Source organism: Amblyomma americanum, chromosome 3 (genome assembly GCF_052857255.1).
Source record: "Amblyomma americanum isolate KBUSLIRL-KWMA chromosome 3, ASM5285725v1, whole genome shotgun sequence".
Lineage (NCBI taxonomy): Eukaryota > Metazoa > Arthropoda > Arachnida > Ixodida > Ixodidae > Amblyomma > Amblyomma americanum.
In genome coordinates this window covers 32,678,245-32,701,803 of record NC_135499.1, presented here as the reverse complement: position 1 = coordinate 32,701,803, position 23,559 = coordinate 32,678,245, and the positions used below count along the sequence as shown (strand labels likewise).

At 48.7% G+C, this 23,559-nt stretch overlaps 1 protein-coding gene across 1 annotated transcript in view; it reads right to left on the bottom strand.

Moving 5' to 3' along the window:
- Positions 1-23,559, bottom strand: part of LOC144124506 (proteasome adapter and scaffold protein ECM29) — a 409,805-nt gene that overhangs the window by 345,978 nt on the left and 40,268 nt on the right. The window contains 3 exon segments of the mRNA XM_077657223.1: positions 18,918-19,034; positions 22,177-22,264; positions 23,051-23,139. Of these exon segments, the coding sequence (XP_077513349.1) occupies positions 18,918-19,034; positions 22,177-22,264; positions 23,051-23,139 (294 nt within the window).

Sequence of the window (23,559 nt, the reverse complement as noted above, 5' to 3'; positions counted from 1 at the left end):
AGGTGCCATGTTGTGACAGCCCATCCGTGTGCGTGCGAGTTCACACAAAACATTTTTTTTTTTTTTTTCAGACTGTGCAACAGTGGTGTGCTGGCTGTTGGCAAACTGCAGGCAGGGGGACCCGGATTTCATGCTTGCGGCCCGCGGCCATCGGTACACGGCAGCTCGCTTGGCCCGTTTTTCAGCATGCTTCGCTGATAAAAGCGTTTGGGAAATCAATTGTACTATCGGGGACATAAGTCTCCGGACCGCCCCACACGGTTGCCGGACCAGCAGCGAGTGCATCGCCGCACGCTCTCGCGGTGACGCGCCTTGTGACGAGACCGCATGCACGTCCTTTCTTACCTGCGAGCATGTCGGTTTACTAGCTTGGAGCCGCTGCTGATCGGTTGTCTGGGGCGCGCCGGCAGGGGCCATTGCTGCAGTGGCACGCTGCTGACTCAACGTTGCTTACAGGCGCGTGTCGCTCGCTAGCCCATACGCTTGCACATGCCTATGATAACGCTTGTCGCTTCTCTTTGCCATTTTTCCGGCCATAATAAAGCAATAAAAAGACTATTACTAAGCCGCAAACAGCACATTTAGAACGCCAGTTGTGCGCTGCTGCCTCTCTACATTTGAATAATCAGACAAGACACTTCAAACTTGAGCGAGCAATGAGCATCACCCATATACAATGAGGGCAATAAAGCTGGGTAGTGTTGTGGAGTGGAGAAAAAGAAATTAGAAGGATGCTTAAGCCTTTCCTTAAGAGTCAATGCAATAGTGCCTTCTTCTCTTTTTTTTCTCTCATTTATTTATTACAAAGCACCAATTACCAATCATTATCTAGGCTACACTTTACGACATACTACAGCCGCACATACTCACTGACATGCGCACGATTTGTTTCAGTACAATGAAGCCCCATAACACCGCCTTTTCATTCCATGCATTATTTTTTACTTTAATTACTTTAGTTACTAATTACCATAACATCAGTACACATCTCGAATACACGTTATGAAGTCATAAACGCCACAGCGCGTTTACTAGGCGCCCCTTTAACGTGTTTGAACGAAAGGCCCTTCGTGCATGACGGATTGCTTGATGCGACCTGGTTAAGTCGGACTTGAAGCCTGTCAGGGTGAGTGTAGTACTTCTAAGCAATAAAGAAAAAAAAGCGTTGGTGGCTTTTGCGTTGCGTACCTGCCTGGCGTGCTGAGGTCCGAGCTCGACCACCGATGCCAGTTAATTATTTGTAGTGAAAGCTACATTTGGCAACGAACTCGCAGTTTCGCGGTGCTCGCAGTCCCACCGTGGTCGCACTGTACCACGTGACCAACCGTGGCTGGCATGACAAGCCAAGGCGCCACCGATGCCTTAGCTTTCGCTACGTATATCCTCGCACAGCCGAGCTAAGCCACTGCAAAACTATTTTTTCAGCATCCTTTGAAACTTCTGGCATTTTTCGCGACTGACACACATCGACGGACGACGACACCGGGTTTTCAGCAGAACGAGCTGTCACATAATATAGGCAACAAGCTGCGCGGCCGTAACTCACGTCTGCATGGGCTATCAAACAGTCAATTAGTGCATGTGACATCGCTAGCCCAAACACGTGTTGCCTAATTGTTCCAGGTGCTGTGCGCTTGGTAGTCATCCTTAACGGTAGTGCCGTATCTTAAAATCACCTGAAAAATATGTAGTTGGACTGCAATTGGTGTATGCAGTAATTTGAAGGAATCGGAAGTAATATGAATTGGAAGTGTTTTATTCACAAATGAGAAGAATGCCCGCAAGGCACAAAGAAAACTAGTGGCTTATGAAATGTCCCTGCAAAGCAATCACTTGCCCAATCCGCCGCGGCATTAAATTGTAGAGCGATTTAATCACATCCGGTCGTCCACGTAACACCTCCCATTTCTCCTTCACTGCATCCCATAAGGAGTCAGCTGTAGCGGGAACATCACGGTGGGTGCCGAGTTGTTGTTTGAATAGGCCCCATACATTTTCTATTGGGTTTAGGTCAGCTCCTTTGGGGGGCCAGTTTAGCTGGCGCACTACATAGCGGTCGAGGAGGGCTGTCACTTTATGGGCTGTGTGGACTGGACTTCTGTCCTGTTCGAACTGAAAGTCACCATCAGGGAAAGGGCCATCAAGAACGAATGGCAACAGGTGATGAGTGATAATGTTACAGTACTCTTCTGATGTAAACGGCCCTTCGATGCGAACAAGCGGGCCGAGCCCTTCCTAGCTGATCACCCCCCCCCCCCCCCCCCCACACGTTTACAGTGCACCGCCTGCTGCAAAAAATGTTTTGAGTGTATTCCGGGACGTACCTAAGTGTAGAGAAATAAGAAAAGTGATGTTTCATCTCAGTAAGGAAGATGTGCTGTACTTAAAGAGAGGAAATAGTATAAGCAATCATTAAAAAAAAAAGGTTCGATACGAGAAGGAGGAAAGGCGTAGACACGACACATGCAGACTATTACTGAGACGTAGTGAAGGGAACGTATTTTTGCCAGTATCCAACAAGCATGCTCACATACAAAGCCAAAGGACAAGTTAGGTTGAATAACAAAATTAACTCTGCTTTACAAAATGCACCACTGGTGTACTAGGAAAGTTATCACTTCTGTATCTAGCTATATGCAATAACAGAGCGCGTTATAGAAGCCTAGATGGCTGAACCTACCCTGACGCCTACCATATCCCAAGTAATATGCAAGATGCACCCGCATGGTCATACTACCAAATCCTTGTGTTAGAGTAAATTATAAGTGATATTAAGATAGAAATCAAAAACAATAATGAAAAAGCGGCAGCGCGAATCAACAAGGATGAAAAGACACGAGAACATAGGACAAGTGGAGAAGCAGTACAAGCGAGAACTAAGGACAAGTTCTCGTGTCTCCCTTTCGTACTTGTTGCTTCACTCTGCCGCTTTTCATTATTATTCACCAGCTAGCCCGCACTAAGATATTAATCAAACATAAGTTTGCTTCGACATCATACGGAGGCGAGCTCTAGTACTTTATGGACGAAGACGCCGCTTTACCCAAATTAAAGATCGATAATTTGGGCATGGCATAATGAAGAAGACAAAAAATCAGCGCAAAGGAAGGTACTCAGTAGAAAAATAATTACCTATACTTCACAAAACGCGGTATGAAATAGACAAATTACACGCAAAATTTTAAGACTCTTAATACTAGAAATTTGCTGAACATTCGCGGAAAGGAGAGTGTCCGTGTCTAAAATTTTATCCACGAACAGAATAGGAGATTGAACCTTCGAACTGAGCGTTTGTTTAGACAAGCACTTTCTGTTCAGAAAAAGCTTTGTTTGTAAATAAACACACGTTTTGTCCAGCAGACTTAAGCGTGCTCACCTGCAGTTGAGTGGGCGCCACACACGCCGTTGGAGGTCCCAGTGAGTGCTGAAAGTCAATTCATCTGAGAAGACAACTTGGCCCAAGCTTCCACTGACCACTGCTGAACGGCTTGGGTAAAGGTCAACCTTTCTTTGTGCTGTTTTTCTGTCAGGTGCGGCTATTGGGCTGCAACGCAGCTCTAGAGACCTGCTTCCTGCAGTCTCCTCCATATCGTTTTGCATGAAACATTGAGAGCAAGAGCGTCCTTTAGTTCTTTTGCACTGAGGAACGGGTCGGCAACTACTGCAGCCACAATTAGTCGGTCCACTTCTTGTGTCGTTGCCCTTGGTCTGCCGCTGCGTTGGCCGTCACCTAGCCTCCCTTCATCATTTTTGTAGGTTTGGATTATCCTATTCGCAGTGTCTCTTGCCCTATTAGTGCGCCGGCAAATTTCCCTTTGGGGGACACCTTCTATAAAAACGCACAATGCACCGTCCTTCTTCTAGCGGCGCTTTCGGCGCCATGATGCTGACTGAAGTCAGAGCTGGAGAACGGGTTGTTTCACTGCCTACAACCTGGCAGTCACCATCGTCAGAACATCTAAGATAGCCGTAAAAGCAGACAAAGGGATTCCTGCATTCGCAAGCAGCGGCAGTAGCAACAAGTTCGTCAATGGGCAAGAGAGACGAAGCGAAAGTCAGATGGCCCATGACACGTATTTCCAAAAAGATTACCGAGGTGAACGCAATGAGGAAAAAAAAGCGTTTTCATTGTCATTCTGGATCAGCATCGTAGCAAATAGTTAAGCGTCCCAAGAAGGAAAAACAGAAACGAGTGCAGCTATCTGAGATATGCACGGTGTAGAATTTGAATGGGTGGCCGGGACATCCGAGTGGGGCCGCGATACGTCATACGCCTGCTCACGGAAGACTGTGTGGAGAGCGAAAAGCGACGAGACCTCGAGTTCCAAACAAAGCGCAAACGCATCGAGTGTAACTTGGCATCCATCACTATGGCTACAGGAGAGTTCTAGGCTTTCTACGAGATTAGAATGCGTTTGGCATCTAGTTTCCTGAATGCCCAAACTGCCCGTATAACAATAAAGCTAAATGACTGCAAAGTACTCATCGAGTTGGCACTCCGAGTAAAAGCTCCCTTGGATTGTGCACCCCTGGAGTAATCAACCCCACGAAGTGTGTGCGTCGTTGAAGCCCCCACCGACAAGAATAGGGGCAACCCAGTAGTGTCTCCTTCGTCCATGGCTTTTCTGCGCTGCGTCCAAAACGACATATGCCACCAAATCACCCAAGCTTTTACATACCCGCAAAGAATTGTTGCACCACCTCGGCATGCAAACTGTCTTTGAAACAGTTATTTTGAATAACAGTTTCTCACGGATAAACATAATAAATATACGAACAAAAAAAACGTTGTTCGTACTTCTGGCCCGCCTGGTAAAGGACGATCACAAAATGTACAGCACCTTAGCTGATGCGGTATCAAATGGTCGCGCTTGCATTCACTCATACATAATGTGACTGTTTCAAAGCCCACACAGACATAAGTTATGCCCGCACAGTTTGTTTCCTATATTTTTATTCAGCCTGCAGCGTTACACTGGTTAGTACTCCTCAGTTCGCTCTCAAGTTTACAGCGTCTTGTCTGACCGTTCAAATGTGAAGAGGCCGCATCGTGCGACAGGCACTTTGGATATTTCATTGTTTGCAGTGTTGTAATTGTTGCTTTATTTATTTTACACAGCCTTCAAACACGCTGCGCTGACAATTGGTGAAGACGAGCGTTATCGTAATCGGGTGCCAGCTCCAGGGCAATCGAGCGAGAAGCGCCTGTCAACGTCAACGCAGACCGATTCGCCTATGAGTCAGCAGCGTGCCACTGCAGCAACGGCCCCTGCCGGCACGCCCCAGACAACCGATCAGTGGCAGCTTCAAGCTAGTAAACCGACATGCTCGCAGGTAAGAAAGGACGCCCATGCGCACAGCGTCATCTTGTCACAAGGCGCGTCACAGCGAGAGCGCGTGGCGATGCACTCCCTGCTGCTCCGGCGACCATGCGGGGCGGTCCGGAGACTTTTATCCTCTATAGTACGTTCATACCAGCATGAAGTTGTAGAGGCAGCAACAAGATTAGACGTTTCTGCGATCATCGGCAGCTAGATCGAAAGCGCTTTCCGCCACAACTTCAGTGCGGAGCACGTTAGGCCTAGCAACATCGACCAAGCCAAAAGCGTGCGGCATGCTGTCAACCGGCAGGCTGCACATCGCACCGCCGCCAAACATCATGTTTCTTTTTTTCCTTAAGAGGTGAATTCCTAGTACAGACACTGCTGTTGCTGATGCGGTCTGACAGCAGTTCTAGAGGAACTGAACGGACAGACATGAAGCAGGGATGTTTGTACTGCTTGCTGCAAAGCGTCTTTGAAGGGTTGGAACAGCCATATATTTCGGCGCGTCATCCAAATCATCGTTTTCGAGGTGCATGTGACATCTAATTAACGCACAGGGATGGGACCGCTTGCGTGCCTGATATAAAGCTGCATCTTAGACACCGTAAACCCTGGCTGCACGCTGTCACAGAACTAATTCACGCAGAACAAAAACGGGTGCTTTTACAGTACGTGAGAAAAACAACTTCAATTAATTTTTGAAAGGCAGAGCAGCGAACGCATTTATTAGGCGAATGCGCTACTTGTGCAAGTTTTCGATTATACTGTCACAAAATGGTGACGGCAATCCGGGGAGCAGAACGACAGCGAAAATGGCATCTAAACGAAACTCTTTATTTGTGCTGACATACGCCCACAATGGCCTGAATTACTCAGAGGCGGTGCAGCAACAAGTGTGCTCGGCGTTTGTCGAACAGAATGCCCGTTGCTCTCAGCCATGCTCAATTTAAAGCTGACAGCGAACTTTCGAGATAGGACGTGAAAAGCTACTACAACATTCTGGAACAACCTAGAATCGGCTTTGCCTGGGTGTGAACAATCGAGATAAATGTGGTCGCATCTTGCACTGCAAACAAAGCAATAAAGCAGCATGCCGGCAGCTTTGAAGAATGAACAAACAAACACTACAAAGATTCGCGGCATTACTCCTCTCTGAAAGAAGCATTGACCCGATGCTTTAAAACAAATAAGGCGGCTAGAAGCAAATAAAACACTGTGCAAAAAAAAAAACACCGAGTGCAGAAACACAGCGTCGTTTAGCGCGCATAATAGGGCTTAAGACGGACGACATGGACAACTTCTGGTCGTACGCGCCGTCTCTGGGATGCAGACATTTCATCAGGGACGACTTGATAGTCCAGTTCGCCTAGCCGACGAAGAACCTTGTACGGGCCGAAAAAGCGGCGCAAAAGCTTTTCAGTCAATCCGCGCCGGCAAATGGGCGTCCAAACCCAGAATCAGTCTCCTGGCTTGTATTCCGTGTTGCGTCTTCATAAGTTGTAATGTCTGGCGTCGGTCCGCTGCTGGTGTTTGATCCGTTATCGGGCAAGCCTTCGGGCTTCTTCTTGCGTTGAAGGTAGGCAGCGACGTTGGTGTTATGATCTTCGGTAACTTTGGGCAGCATGGCATCTAGCGTGGTCGTGGCCTCCCTACCACGGACGAACCTAGAAGGTGTCGTTTGGGTGGTCTCCTGCACTGAGGTGTTGTAGGCGAAGACGACGTAAGGCAGGATGACATCCCAGGTCTTGCGTTCAGCATCGACATACATGGCGAGCATATCGGCGATGGTTTTGTTCAGGCACTCGGTCAGTCCGTTGGTCTGGGGATGGTATGCAGTTGTCCTCCGGCGGCTGGTTTGGCTGTAATGCAGGATGGCTTGCTTCACATCCGCCGTGAGTGCTGTTCTTCTGTCCGTGATGAGCACATCGGGGGTGCCGTGTCGAAGAAGAATGCACTCCACGAAAAATTTGGCGACTTCTGCTGCTGTTCCGTTCAGTAGGGCTTTCGCCTCGATGCCGATCTGCTGAAAGGGTATTGAGAGGGGTTCAATGGGGGTTCAGAAATCCAGCTGGTCGGGTGGGAGAAGTCTTTCGTCGCTGCCAATCTCGGCAGGTTTTCACATAATGTGCAACATCAGCAGACAGTCAGGGCCAGTAATACTTGCCTCAAATTCGGTGGAGGGTGCGAAAAAATCCGAGATGTTCAGCTGTCGGCTCGTCAAGTGAAGACTGAAGAAATTCTTTGCTCAGACTTGCCGGTACAACAAGAAGGTAGGCTGTTTTGTTCTCTGCGAAGTTCTTCTTCACAAGGACATCATTCTGTACACAGAACGAAGACAATCCTCGTTTGAACGAGACAGGGGATGAAGAAACCTTGCCTTCTAAGTACCCGATGAGGCGTTTTAGGTCGGGGTCCGAGCGTTGCTGCTGTGCAAAAGAGCTGGAGTTGAAAAGTCCCAGGAGGGCGTCCCCATCGTCGTCCGGCGGTGGTGCATCTACAGGGGTTCGTGACAGGCAGTCGGCGCCTGAGTGCTTGCATCCGGACTTGTAAACGACGGTGACGTCAAATTCCTGGAGGCTCAGGCTCTATCGAGAGAGGTGGCCAGAGGGATCCTTCAAACTGGCAAGCCAGCACAGTGCGTGGTGATCGCTGACCACCTTGAACGGTCGTCCATACAGGTAGGGGCGAAATTTCGACGTAGCCCAGATGATGACAAGGCACTCCTTCTCAGTTGTCGAATAGTTAGCCTCGGCCTTGGACAGGGAACAGCTAGCGTATGTGATTACTTTCTCTAGTCCGTCAGTTTTCTGAGCGAGGACGGCACGTAGGCGCACACTGCTTGCATCAGTATGAATTCAGTCTCGGCGTTTTCATTAAAATGCACGAGGATCGGTGGGGAATGTAAACCACGCTGAAGTTCCTTGAAGGCTTCTGCTTGCGGCGCTTCCCATTTAAGGGCACAGGGTAAGGTAAAATTAGAAAAAAATCGTTTTTTTCTTTTGGAATTTTAGAAGTTCAATTCTTTCTACACATGTTCCATGATCGCACTTTCCTCAGAAAGCCATATTTACGGCTGAAAAACGCTTTTTCCGAAACCAAGTAGTGAGCGGCCACGCCCCCTTTCAGGATGAACGTCAATTTTTTCAACCAAAAGTCCACCACCTGATTTCAAAACTTGTCTAAAATCAGCCACATATAAAAAATTGTCTGGCAACTATTGTACAGCTCCTCTTTTTTAGCCAAGACAATCCTGAGACGCTTTGCACGTTTTTTCCACGTTTCTGCAACCTTCATGCAGCTGCGTCCGAGTGCTATCCCTTTCGATCAGTATTGTAAATTGTGCCGGTGTTGGTTGCTGCTGATAAGTTGAGATGCCCAGGGCAAAGAAGGCCTTCGTCAGGCGTGAATTTCACGGCAACCGCTACGCTCATCGTGAAAAAGCAAAAGGATGTCCACGACCGAATGAGATCCCGAACGCCGAACGCGCCAGCTCCTCGACATCGAAGCTTTCAAGATTTTCTCTGTGCTTCCAGGAAGAGGATGTGCTACAGAGCAGCAGCCAATATGCCTTAATGGACATGGACGGCATTTGTGCCGCAATTACACAGATTTGTGTGTGCAGAGAGTGCGGTGGAAGTGTTGAGCTCATCGAAATTGTGACAAAACGGGTAGGTGTTGCAAGCGTTTACAGTTTGAACTGTGAAGTGTGTAGTGCCGCACAACGATTTGAGACGTCGAAGAAAACTACTTCTGGCCTCTATGAAGCCAACCTCAGGTTAGTGTATGCCTTGAGGTCCATTGGTAAGGGAATGCGAAAGGCCGTTCGGGCAACCTTCTTCCACTTATCGGCCACAGACGATGACCCATGCCATGGACTTTGCCCAAAGGGACCTGATACGTGGTGTGCCTTCAACAGAAGTCAGTCAGAGGGCAAGCCATTTTTCCACAAGGAGAGTTTGCCTGCATCTGTCTTGGAGGCTATCAAACCCATTTATAGGGAGCTATCGAAGGCTGAGCTCCTAGAGAAGTGCCTGCATGGGCGAACTCAAAATGCAAATGAGTCGTTCAACCATGTTGTTTGGGAACGCGCGCCAAAGAATGTGTTTGTTAGGCTTCGGACCCTACGGATGGCAACACTGGATGCTGTTCTTTCATTTAATGATGGTAGCATCGCACGGGCCAACGTTTTGAAGGCGTGTGGATTGAACCCAGGGAGCAACACCATCAAGTGGCTGACGGAAGCTGACCATAAGCGCATGTACTTTGCGGACCGAGCAACACGACAGCTTACAAAAGAGGCCCGACAGTCAAAACGACAAGCCGAAAAGCGAAAAAATGACGGCGACAGTGACTACGAAGCAGGGGGCTATTAAACCAATTACTATGGAGGCGTTTCTGCGGATAAAAAAGGGTTTCTCACATCTTTTTTCTCTTTACGCTCTATTATCTCAAAACAGTGTTTTTTCGTACAAAGGTACCATTATTTCCAATGCCTTTCAAGACAGACGGCTGATTTTTTTTTGCAATCATCTACATAAGTGTTGCCAACTACTGAACTAGAATTAAGCAATTTCACTGAGCAGTTATTCTGTTATGAATTTTGAAATGCGCAAAGAAAGGCCAGATTTGTGTACTACCGGAAAAAATTTTATTAAAAATCGAATTTTCAACACATTTCAAATATTCTAGTTCAGTAAAAAGAGCACAAAACTTGGCAAACAATGATATATGTATTATTAGGCTACTGTTATTAGTTAGTGAGAAACATGTACCTCAACATGGCCTAAAATGCAAGGGAAGTATAGGGCTTACCCTGTGCCCTTAAATGGCATGTCTGCCTTAGAGAGTTGGGTCAGAGGCTCCGCGATGCGCAAAAAATTTTTGACAAATCATTGGTAATACGCGCACAGTCCAACGAACCTGCGCACAGCTTTCTTATCGGTCGGCGTTAGAAACAGTGCGATAGCAGCTGTTCTCTGCGGGTCTGGGCATACTCCCTCCTTGCTAAAGATAAGGCCTAGAAACAGCAGCTCTTCATAGGCAAAGTGGCACTTTTCTGCTTTCAAGGTTAGGCCAGACGACTTGATTGTGTCTAGTACTGTTCGAAGCATTTTCAGGTGCTCTTCAAAGTTTGAGTCGAAGATGACGTCATCTTAATATGCCAGACAAATTTGCCACTTCAGGCCTGCTAGCACTGTATCCATTACTCGCTGAAACGTCACTAGTGCAAGACAGACCAAATGGCATCACCTTGAACTCAAAGAGTCCATCCGGAGTGGTGAATGCTGTCTTCTTGCGATCTCTTTCGTCGGCCTCAATTTGCCAGTAGCCGCTCTTGAGGTCCATCAATGAGAAATACTTGGCGTTGCAGAGCCGGTCCAGTGTGTCGTCGATGCGGGGAAAGCGGTCACGTCCTTCTGTGTTGTGCTGTTCAAGCGGCAATAATCAAGGCAGAATAGAAGTGCGCGATGTTTCTACCTCACTAGAACGACCGGTGCCACCCAGGGGCTCTTTGAAGACTGAATGACGTCATCGCGAAGCATTGCATTTCTTCCACTTGGTCCCTTATAGCTTGTCATTCTCGCGGCGACACATGGTAGGTGCTTTGGCAGAGAGGTCGCTCGTGCTGGTCGGTTATAATGCGATGCTTGGCAATAGGCGTTTGTCACACCTTCGGCAATGACGAAAAACACTCGCTGTAGCTTTGAAGCAGATTGCAGATCTGGTCTTGTCTGTTCCGGGGTAGGGTTGGGCTGATGTCGAAAGCAGGCGAGTTGTCTTGGTCAGCCGAATCTTCTGCGGATGGGTCGGAGAGGGCGAAGGAGTCTCGTACGTCGGATATTTCGCCAAAGAAAGCAATCGTCGTTTTCCTGTTAATGTGCCAGTATTCTTCGCTGAAGTTAGTCAGCAGTACTTCGGCTTGACCACTGCGGAAATGTGCGATGCCTCTCGCGATGCCGATTCCTCGCTCTAGAAGCAACGCCGTGTTCCCCTCGATGAGAGCTTCTATGTTCTTGGCACCCGTGGCACCTACGGTGACCAGAACGCTCTATCTAGGTCGGACGCTTACTTGCTCATCTATGACACTTAGAACAACATGCTGCTTCATGGTTGTCATTGAAGGGATGGCTTCATCCGTCGAAAGCACGATGAGCTTAGAACGCAGGTCGCTGATCGCCTGATGCTCATTAAGAAAATCGATGCCGAGTATCACGTAGCAGGAACATTGCTGTAGGTCGACGCAGATGACGAAGGTCGCAGGATAGGTGTGTCCCTTGAAGGTCACTCGCGCTGTGCATCGCCTTGACAGTGTAATGAGGTGGCCTCCGGCAGTGCAAATTTGTGGGCAGTCCCAGGTGGACGTCACTTTCCTCAATTGCACGGCAAATGTTCCATTCATCACCGAATAATCGGCGCCCGTGTCGACTAGTGCAGTAACTTTGCAGCCGTCGATAGTCACTTCTAAGTCGGACTTCCTGGCTCTTGCATTGCACATCACCCTCGGCATCGGTTTCACAGCTTCGTCACGTATGCGAATCGCGGGTGGGGCGTGTCGTCGAAGCCTTTCTGGGTGGCGGCGTCATTTTGAAGGCAGTTCGCATTGTGGTCGGGGTTGTCATTTTGTGCGGCGTCGATGCGGCGAGTGTAGCGTCTTCATGCGGCGTAGCAGATGCAGCGTCTTCATGGGGCGTGGTCGGTGGAGGATCTTGGGCGATTTGCTCGTGAGCAACCTCACCTCCGGAGTTTGCAGTCTTTAGTTTCCCCTACGGGGGCTGGGAGACCTTCCTCGTACCGCAACTGCGTAGCTGCAGCGTGGCGACGCAAAGTGAGACGTTGACGGCGATGGTTGGTGCGAAAGGCGGTTTGGCATGTACTCCTTTTGGCATGTACTCCTTTTTGATTTCATGCAGGCGTTGGCCAAAGCGTGGTTGTGGGGCGTCAACAGCAAATCCTCAAAGACCGATACGTCGGAATGGGCAGTGACGAAGAATATGGCCGGCCTCACTGCAATGGAAGCACAACGGCCGGTTGTTGGAAGTCCTCCAGGCATCGCATTTCCTGGGGCTTCAGTGTTGCTAATAGGCTGGGCGGGCGGGAGCAGGGAGGCGGCGTTCGGGAACAAGTTGTTCATGTCGAAGAGGGCGTAGGTGTTGTCGTTTTGGCTGAGGAGTCCTTACTGCAGCGGCGTAGGTCATGGCCTGGGTTTCTGTGTCCGTCGGGGTACCAAGTGCCTGTTGCACTTCTTCCCATACCACATCCATGAGAGTCGCTGCTTGCAGCTTTGGGGAGGATGGCAGTAATCGGCGTGGCTCCTCGCGGACGATTTCGCGAATAACTTCCCGCAAGTTCTCGCTGGTGGTGGTCGTCGTGTCCAGACCGATTGCACAGACAGAGGAAGGGCGGTTGTACTGCCGAGCCCGGACGTCGAGGGTCTTCTCGATCATGCAGGCTTCTTGCATGAATTCCTCGACTGTTTTTGGTGGCTGGCAGACAAGGCTGCCAAAGAGTTGCTCTTTTACGCCGCGCATTAAAAACTGAACTTTCTATCCTCCGTCATCTTGGGGTCGGCGCGGCGAAAGAGGCGCTTGATCTCCTCGACATAACTGTGGAAAGGCTCGTTGGGAAGCTAGATCCTGAACTCAAGGAGTCGTTCGGCTCTTTCTTTCTTCACGACACTGGTGAATACCTTTAAAAGTTCCTACTTGAATAGCTCTCATGTCGTCAGGGACAACTTGTGGTTTTCGTACCACGTACGTGCCGAGCTCTCCAGTGAGAAAAATTCGTGCCCAATTTTTGCCGCATCATCATACTTGTTCAATGATGCCACGCACTCAAATTGGTCCAACCATTCTTCGGGGTCTTCGCCTAGGGATCCATTGAAAAATGGCGGCACTGGCAGCTGTTGCAGTATGATCGGTGCCGACATATTTAGCAAGGTTGTGGTGCTCGTAGCACAGTCTTTTCGTTGTCAGGTGCGGTCCAACAGGGTCGCGAACTCAGGCTGCTCTCCTTGGAGACGTCGGCTGGTACGGTGAACTGGGGGCTCGTCCTCCAATGCGGAGCACAGGGGGCTGGTGTCGCGACTTGATGGGGGCGTCCGGAACATGCCAGCACCTCCACCAGATGTCACGAAGTGGTTATGGTAATCCGGGGATCAGAACGAAAGCGAAAATGGCATCTAAACAAAACTCTTTATTTGGGCTGACTTGCACCCACAATGGCCTCAATCACTTGGCGGCGGCATAGCAACAAGCGTGCTCGGCAGTCGTCGAACAGTATGCGCCCCGCTCTCGGCCGTGTTTAATTTAAAGCTGGCAGCGAACTTTCGAGATATGGCGTGCAAAGCTACTACAACATTCTGAAACAACCTAAAATCGGCTCCGCCTGGGTGCAAACAATCGAGATAAATCTGGTCGCATCTTGCATTGCAAACAAAGCGATAAAGCGGAGTGCCGGCAGCTTTGAAGAATGAACAAATACTACAAAGACTCGCAGCAATATGACACCCGGATTACATGACGGTTTCACACAGTCCCCTGAAAGTCATAAATAGAGGTTCTACTGTATTTACGGCAGGCAGAGACCATTGATCCCGATCATGACAGTGAAATAACTAGAAGAATAAGAATGGGATGGAGCGATATGGCAGGTTCACTCAGATCATGAATGGCAGTTTATCAATACCCCTCAAAAGAAAACTGTACAACAGCTGCACCTTACCGGTATTCACCTATGGGGCAGAAACTTGAAGGCTAACGAAAAGGGTTCAGCTTAAGTTGAGGAAAATGCAGCGAGCTATGGAAAGATAAATGATAGGCGTTTAACGCTAAGAAAGCGGAAGCGGGCAGATTGGGTGAGGGTACAAACACAGGTTAATGACATCCTAGTCGAAAACAAGAGGAAGAAATGGGCTTGGGCATGGCATGTAATGCGAAGGAAACATAACGATGGTCCTTTTAAGAGTAACAAACTGGATTCCAGGAGAAGGCAAGCATAGCAGGGGGTGACAGAAAGTTAGGTGGGCGAATAAGATTGAGAAGTTTGCGGGGATAGGGTGGCCACAGCTGGCACAGGACAGAGTTAATTGCAGAGACATGGGAGAGGCCTTTGTCCTGCAGTGGCCTTAGTCAGGCTGCTGATAATGATGGATATGTGGCAATATATAAAGGGAAAAAACTACAATGTCGCCACACGGTTACAAAAGAACAAAATGATGTAGTCTCACAGAAACGCAATGTACAGTTTTATGAGGTCCTATAATACATCATGCACAGTATTGTAAGCACATATACCCCATTATTATTATTTGCTTCTCCTTAGCTTCAAATGATCTGCTTTTTCTCCGTCGGGAACTCATGTCATGATGTACAATGACTGTGCTAAAAAGTAAAGCCACAAAAGTATACAAAGTCATCTATTAGACTGTGACGCTTTTTTTTTGTCTTCTCAGAAAACAACTTAAAAAGCTCAACACTTTCCAAACACGTTGCAAGATCTGACGTGCTAGACGCGCTCAGTTTTCTGGAGCAAAAAAAAAAAGTGAATGAGTCCTCCAGCTACTAACTGTAGTGGCAAGGTTCCCTGATGTTTAAAGAAGACCACCTGAAATTTCTGCATAAACTGCTGCCTAATATTTAGCCTGGTACAATCCTTGTCTATGGCAAGAAATTGAGTACAGGCTTCACAACCTGTTTTTTGCAGCATGTTGCGTGCCGCACATCCCGTCAACGAGCTTGGAACTTTTTAAGGAGATGAGGGGGCTTGTTGGGGATATTACTCATCTTAAGCCTGCTTTTACATTTCGCTGCATGCAGGATGAAAGACAGTTGTTGGCGTGCAAGCGTGTTGTGTGAGTATATTCATGAGTCTCTCTCTGCTAGTTGTTTTACTTGGTGCACAACTGCTGATGTCACAAAGGTGCACAATGGCATGTCGATGGGCCGGAATGGAAAATAAAGAGTCAATGCGGATAAACAACAACTAGGTAGGTTGGGCAAGATGAAAAGAAATGAAAACAACAGTGCAGTGCGCACCATTAACCGATATATTTTTCACATCACAACCAACTCGATACACCGCATCCCCAAACAGAAACGCAAGCCGCGCAGTACCAGTGGGCAACCGCCAGCTGGTATTAATGTTGCTGGCAGTGCCCTCTGCATACACTGCGGCGCCTCCGTCATAGCAAAACGCCCCCCCACTCCCACGCATTCACGGCCCAATATTTTAGAGCACTATAACAGTGGCAAGCAGAGGAGGAGGGTAAAAACCTTCCCAGGAGGGCTCGTCAGTCCAAGAGCCCTCTAGCATAGCCCGGTCAACCAGCTTGCGCTGTTCATCACATCATGTGGCCAGAGGGGCGGCCTCCCAGGCAGTTGGGGTGGCTCCCACCCCTAACAGCCTCCGAGTGTGTACCACGATGCGACCATTCCCGCTAAGTGCCTACGCCATTTCTTTGAGTGGTGCGCTGTCGTTAGAGGGTTAGGTCGACCTCTCTTAAAAAAAAAAAAAAAATCCTAAAATTGGGGGTCGACCTATATGCGTAGCCAACCTATCTGCGGGGTCTAAGACAGTTTTGGACTAGCAGACTGTTTGGTCTCCCTTGTCTGTTGTCCTAAGTGCGCTTTATATAATTTTTGAAAATGAACAACCAACTAGCTCAGATGTCAATTCTGCAGCAGAAGGTAGTACACACCCCATGCCGGTGACATTATTGGTGCTGCAAATCTGTTCCAGTAAAGACAATTTGAACTGCATTCTATTTACTAAGCTTGTTTGCAGTGGCGGTTGTTTCCTCTGACAAGCTGTACGTATTACGAGGGCAAACTTTCGATTCCTATCATCTCCATCTCCAGTGCGCGTGACATGCAAAACACGAAACTACAGGACTGTTTGCAGTGCGGTTTGCTGCTAGTCGGACAGGCCGCAAGCGAGTGTAAAGGCAGGGTGAAAAGGGTTCTTTTCGCTCTGATCGCCACTGGCTTGAGACTGCTGTCTTTGTGACAGCACCGTAATTCCTTTGTTGCTTTGAGCTGTGTACGCCATAATGCCATCCTGCAGAAAACTACAAAGCAAAACATGACAGGGAGGCGAAGGGAGGGGAGGGGAACGAGGTCCGCATTGATTTATATTTTGAATCAATTTTCTTTTTGGCCAGCAAGGACTACAAGGCACTACATATGTTCATCCAATAAAGGTAGTGCGTTGCCGCAGCGAAATTTTTTGCCTGGGTCCCATCTTTTGCTGTGGTCTGTTAAATCGAAAACCCAGTTAATATTTTTTGTGGTCCAAATGACTGAGTTAACGGGGTTTTACTGCATTTTCATTTTACTTGTGGCATGCTTGAGGCAGTGCATTATTAAGCACAGCCTTATGAACGCTGCTGAGATGAAAGACTGGAGTTGAAATCATTCACTGTACTCCTGCTTGAAGGAGCTCCACGGCGCTTAATTTGGCACCTCGAAAGTTCGACGGAGGAGGACACGAGTGTGGAGAAAAATTAATCTGCTTGGGGCCACCCAGCGCAGCCTGAAACTGTGGCAGGCAGTGCATGGGTTGGTACGACGACTGCACTTCATGCGTAGGCAGTGAGGCTGCTTGCATGACTCGTACGTATTGTGCAGTTTTCGTGCTTTACGCGCATAATTTGCGCAACCTTAACTTATCACCCGGGTTCATGAAAAAAATTTTTTACTCACATATTTTACGCACCGTGCTATGCTAGACCACCATCATGCACGCGGGCTCTACCCTATGGCTCTACCCAGTAGCATTCGGCTATTCCGCGTGTTTGTTCGGAAGGCTTTTTGAATCTTTTGTGCACTGGGCGTTCATGGTGGTGCCAGGGGCCGCTGTTACAATCGTGGCGGCACGAGCGACATCGCCACTCGGAACAGTCGGCAGCGCTTCCGGGAAGGATCGGCAGCTGATAGAAGAGCCGACACTGCAGTTTGGCTGATGCATGTGACTCGGCTGACAGCAACGCTTTGCTTTATGGCTCTGACGGCTTGTGTTTGGTTGTTCGGTCGTGTCTTGCAATGAGATATCACAACTATATACGGCAAGTTTTAAACTGCTTGTCTGTGCCTTATCACGACGCGGAGCAGCGAAGCCAGCGAAAATAATCGCGTGCGCACAAGTTTGCCCATAAATGACAATCGTTGTGTCGGCAAACTAGTGCGCACATGGCTGTTTTCGCTGGCTTCGCCGCTCCGCGCCGTGATAAGGCGCAGACAAGCAGTTTGTTCGACGCTCACGCGGTACTGTTAAAGAATTGGCCGGGTGTACATTTTGTGTGTGTGATAATTGATTTACTGATTTGCGGTTGCTTTCCCGGACGAAGTTACGAAAGCAAACTTACGGAATCCGGGACTACCGAACAATTGGCTGGGCCGCAAGCGATGCCGCTGTTTTAGCGTCTTATTGAGCTTCGTGCATGCACCTCCATGCCATCCTGCAAAGGGCGGAGGAGTGGGGGGGGGTGCACGGCTTTTCATTTAGACTGAACTTTTGGGGGGGGGGGCAGCGTGGGGCACGGGTCTGAGTGCTGACGTATATGCAGCAGCATGCATTATACCTATATTGCGTGTTATGACCTTTGTGGAGTTTTTTTAAGTCACGCTCACGAAATCCCCGCGTAATTTACGCACTCATTTCTTGGAGCCCTAATTTCTGAACAAAAAGTGCGCAAATTATGCACGTAAATACAGTACTACATCACAGCACTGAAGCACAAACGCATAACTTGCATGCATGGTACAAGATTCTGAGCTCCAATTACAGTAAAGCCAAAATAATTTAGAGTAGCAGGAAGTCAAGAAAATGCCCAATTTTCTGGAATTATAATTAATGAATGGACCCCAAAAATGTTGCCACGAACCTTCTCGCAAAGGGGTAAAATTTTTTGGTGAAAAGCTGGGCAGTAATCACCTGGTTTGGAATGAAAGGCGAAATGTTACATAATGGTAAGGGTCTGTACACGCCTTTTTCACAGTGCAGTGAGGTCATAGTGCAGCATCTTCACATGTTGTGTTGGCTTCCCTGCAGCGACAACGCGTCAAAAGCACCCAGTTTTAGCACGCTGGAAAAACCCCATGGACAGAGGCAAAAAGGACATGTTTATTGGGGTCAGAGCAGCAAGATACCTTCAAAAGGAAAAGACCAGCAACAAGTGAGCCAGCATTCTAAACAAAGCACAGTTAGGCTTGGCTATATAGCTAGCTGATGCACGGCCGATAACCACCATCGGCGCAAGAGGGCGACGAAGATCCAAACAGGAAACCACACATTCGGACCACTCCCTGGCACACACTGACAGGGTCCTGTCAATGGTCACCATGCCTGCCATTGAGTGCACGGCAAAGCTGAGTGGAGGAAGAATGTAATACCATACTGCAACATGGCACCACTTTGAGAGACTGTTAGAATGAACCAGTGCAAATCCAGCTGTTTTCAAATTACAATGAGCATCTGATGCCATAGACTTACATGGACATTGGGTGGTGAGACTACGATGGCAGTCTGAATTATCAGAATTAATGAGGGTCGAAGCAGTGACCAAAGGAATAGCTTTTGCAGCTAGGGCGACCATACCTTAGTAAGGCCATCGAAGAGTGCCTGCACCAGGCTCAGGTCAGCAGACACCAGGCGGGGCAGCCGGCGGCTCAAGTGGCCCAGGGCAGCACAGGCCAGCACCCGCACGCGCAGCTCCTGTCGGGCATAAAGTAACTGCCCTGCATGCACAACAGCCTGCCATGCGCTTCTTTACACGCCCTGGTCCACATTCATTACTTGGAACAGGTGCAAGACATACGGAGCACAATACTGCAAGGGGGTTTCATTGCTTCCCTCAGTTTGGTTCATTTTCACTGCCACCATTTTCAACCTTCTTTCCACAGGTTAACTAAGCTAGATAAAATTGAACTAAGTTACAGCCTAGATTCGTCACCAGGTGATGAGGCTAGGCTGTTTGGCCACTCTGATCTCAACAACAGCCAATGCATCTGTCAGCATCGCTGCTGCCAAGACATTTTTTTCTTTTCATGGGCAATAGGTCTCCTCGATTTGGCTGCACTTTCTGCACCAGTTAACAAAAGTGCCGTGTCATTGCAGCACTAGTTCCTGCAGCGTGGCCTGACACTAGTGCTCTCAGTGCAGTGGCCAAATCGAGCGTAAAAGTGCATAAACGTTCGTCTGCTGTGGCCATGTGTCAGTCGCATGGTTTGACATGTGCATGGAATTGTGCTAGTACTAGTTCTATTGAACGCTGTGCATTTGTTCGAAATGGCAAACCTCATGGCGGCAGCCATGAAACTTGTCAATTCCAAAAGTGATGAATTTGACTCTGCCCCTTCGCTGTGTGGTGTAAAGTGGTGGCGAATGACCATCACCGAGACAACACGCGTACTTCATTGAAGAGATAAAAAGGAATCTTGGACTTTGAATTTAAGAGGTCATTCAGATGCTCACGCGAGAACTTGGACATTTTTTGTGCATAGTTAAGGATGTTGCTAATTTACCCGAAAAATGCCTGTGGTTGTCCGCCAATTACAGCAGAAAAGAGTGCACTCCACAGCTCGCATTCACTGTCAGTGGACGGTGGCAACAGTATGGTATACGTAGCAGCGCAGTGACTGTAGAGAGACCGACTGGCAGGTGAAGGCATAGGCTGAATGATGTGTAAAGGCGTGGACTGCCTGGTGACCTCACAAAGTGGAGGTGTCGATGATGAGTCACATCAGGTCATCACAAACATTGTGCTTACCCATGTATTTCAGATCAACAGCACTCACCTTCTGTCTCTTATACAAATGCTCCACCATGCTGCATGTAGCAATAATGACCTTCATATGCACTCAAATAAGAAATGGTATGTGAAGCAACGTGCGGGGTTGAGAGAGGTGAAAACCCATACGCAGTGCGTCTGCCGGCAAGTCACTTACGCGGGCACACAGACACACGCACACACAATGTCATTTCTGCTTAACGAGGGCATGGCACAAATGCCACGCCTAGTATGGGTATGTGGACATCTCAGTGCTATTTACAAAAAAAGACATCGCCACGGAGCCGTCTGGTACCTGTCCGCTACGGAGTGCACCAAGAACCTTGCATTACTTGCACGAGAAGAGAACTCGCGGGGAGGTGGCGCTAGCTGCCCTAACAAATCGAGTGGAAGAGTGCTGCACCGCCTGAACTGGTGCAGAGAGTGCAGCTAAATTGAGGAGACCTAATAAGCAGCTCGCTGCTTGCCGAACCCTTTGCAGCCAACTGGGATGAGGTAGTAGCCCGCTACTTCAGCCAGCCCATGCAATCCGCCTTTTTCATTTTCCTGTGCTACCACCTCGCGTACAACGATGGAAGCTCACTGGTAGGGTACTGCGCGCCCAGCCTGGCCGGACTGAGTGCCACTCCGGAGCACGTTTTGTTGGAATCTGTTGACGATGGCGTGTCCTGGGCAGCACCTGGTACCTGGAGGACTTCTAGGATTGACTGATGGCTGGGTGCGAAGTCCGAGGCAGGCTGCAGTGCCCACCAAGAGCAAATTCTTCAGTATCTCCGATCATCCGGCATGCAATGCAAACACCAGCTGAGCAAGGGCCGCCGCTTCAGAGATGAAGGCTACATTCGGAACATAATGTTCAATGAAATATCCCCGATCAGTAAGGTTGGCGTTTTCCGCTGTATATGCCTGCCATTCATGAAAGGTGGACACTACATCGTGCACGCCGTAGTACAGGAAACGACTGGGGACAACAGTTTTCACAAGCAATCGTTGTGTTGAAGCGCTGCAGAATAGCTACACGAGCTATAAAAGCACAAGCGTACTCGCAACAAAGCAGATCTGCTAGCATTTCACTGTATTTTCCCAAAGCACACCGCTGCATAGGTTAAACAAGCATGCGCGTCCATAAAGACGAGCGCGAGAGGCGCACATTGATCCCTTCCGGCGATACCACGCAGATGACTTCATCATGGATATGATTCGAACACACGCATAACCCACCTTCTTCTTCTGCCTCTTAATACATGGCACATACCCACACGGAGGGATTGGCCAGGGTGTAGTGGCATAAACAAAGAAATTTCCGTAGGAGATTATGACAAAATTTTAGCACCATGCGTGAATGCTCTCGTAGCTACTTTTTCGTTGCCCTCTCCATCGCGCATTGAAAGCGGCTCACAGCACTTGCCTATTCAGCCTTCTTGCTTGAGAAAGCAAAAAGCGTCGGAACGAAGTCTAAATGCCGCGGTGACATTCGAGGCCTTCCTGGCCATGAATAAAACCTTTTGTGATAGACTGCACAAGCATTTAACAGCAGTACCTCGCCCGTACCTGTCACAAAGTGATTCCCAAACAGTCTTGACATGCTTTACGGTGCCCAAGGGCGGCCACGATCGTCGAGCCGGCGAACTGCTTTTATCCACGCTTTGCGTCGAAGGCTGTCCCGGGAAGCGCTCGGAAAGCAAAAAAATCCGAGTTTGCTTCCCTTTACATATTGGGCATTGCAGCCGTATGCAACACATTTCGTAGGTATCACGAAATGCGTCGCGCTGAACGCCCGACGGCTGCAATAACGCACCCTACGTAGAAAGCCGGTGTGTTTACACTTCCATGGCCGGTCTCGAGTGGAGCGCACGACCCTTCCAATATGTTTCGCGACACCGCCGCCAGGGGATGGGCGCATGCGCAGTCGCGTCGTGAAAAGGGCGGATTGCCGGGAGGCTCGGGTGGGGCCCAGGGAGCCAGGAAGCACCAGTGTGGTAGCTCTGTGAGGGCAAGCGGCATACAGGTGCATGGCTTGGGGCAAATGCGGCTCACAAGGCAAACCACAGTGGCAGCTCTTCTCACCGCTGTCCCCTCTTGGGCGGTCAGGGACAGTTGCAGCAAACACGTCGCCAGCTGGTGCCCCGCCAGGCTCAGCTTCTCCACAGGGTTGCTGCAGGCCAGGAATGTTGTCACACCACAGTGCACCCATACCAGCAATGACCCAGCAGGCAACAATCCAACCTGAACCAATTGCTTTTAGTGCACCAGCACTAAAAGCCCAATCTCAGATTTCGCCCATGTTTGTACAAACCCTCTGGCAGGTGGCAACCTGCCCATCGTGTTGCGGGCAACCTGCCCGCATGCTTTATGGCCAAATACGCCAAACACTTTATGGCAAAACACTCTATGGCTGTGAGTGGGTTTTGAATCCATGACACAAATGGATCAGCTTCACTGGCCACTGCATTAGACCACTATGTCATTGCTGCACTCGAACATCCCGCATGTTTAAATGCCACTATCTTGCGGGCTGTGCTTTGAACGTTGTTTTCAACTTCCATCCATGCACAATGGATCCAGAACACACTGCTATTGAATTGCTCTCTTAAATCAAGCTGAAACTCAAGTGAAAACCAAAGTGCAAGTGCATCTAATTCGCATTTGGCCTAACCATGCCAAACTGTCAGTCACTTTTTTTTCTAATAGTCTTTAAAACGTGCACCAAGCTGAGGTTTGTTGTGTTGTACACATTTGTCGATAATCTGAGTGATGGCGTGAAGTCAAATGCCACAGGTCACTGCTGCATGCGTGTCACCACTTGTGGGACAACAGCTCTCCCTGTTCCTCACCCATGCAAGTCAGGCTGATGTGTACTTTGACACAGCATTCCATTTTCTTACTGGTAGACCGTTTCCAGTAAAGATCCAGAAGTGGGCAGCATGCATAACTCACTCACTTGTTGCACATGACCTGGATAAACTCGAGGGCCATGCCCTTGAGTTTGGCATTGCTGTTGGCTGTGCTGTTCAGGGTGTCGAACGTCACCTGCAGCGAGGTCAAACAGCAGACATCAAGCACACCACAGAAACTGCAACACGACTATTCCCAACAAGCCTTCAATAGACCTGAATCAGAGGGTTTCAAGGTAGTCCACTAGAGGGCAACTGATGCCCCAAGTAAATACTGTACACGACTTATCGCAGCTTTAATATTTCGCAAATTGGAGTGCAACATCAGAATTTTTCGTGAACACTAAATTTCACAAATTATAGATGATAGGCTCTTTAGTACTCCTTTGAAACAAATTATTTCCCGAGACCAATTTTTCACAAGATATAAGTGAAAAATGTGAAAATTTGGTATTTGTGAAAATTAAGCCATTCGCTATATGATTGAAAGTGCCCGCATAAACACTTCACAACAGTTGCTAAACCTTGCCTGAGCTCCAGAATCAGAGGATGGAAG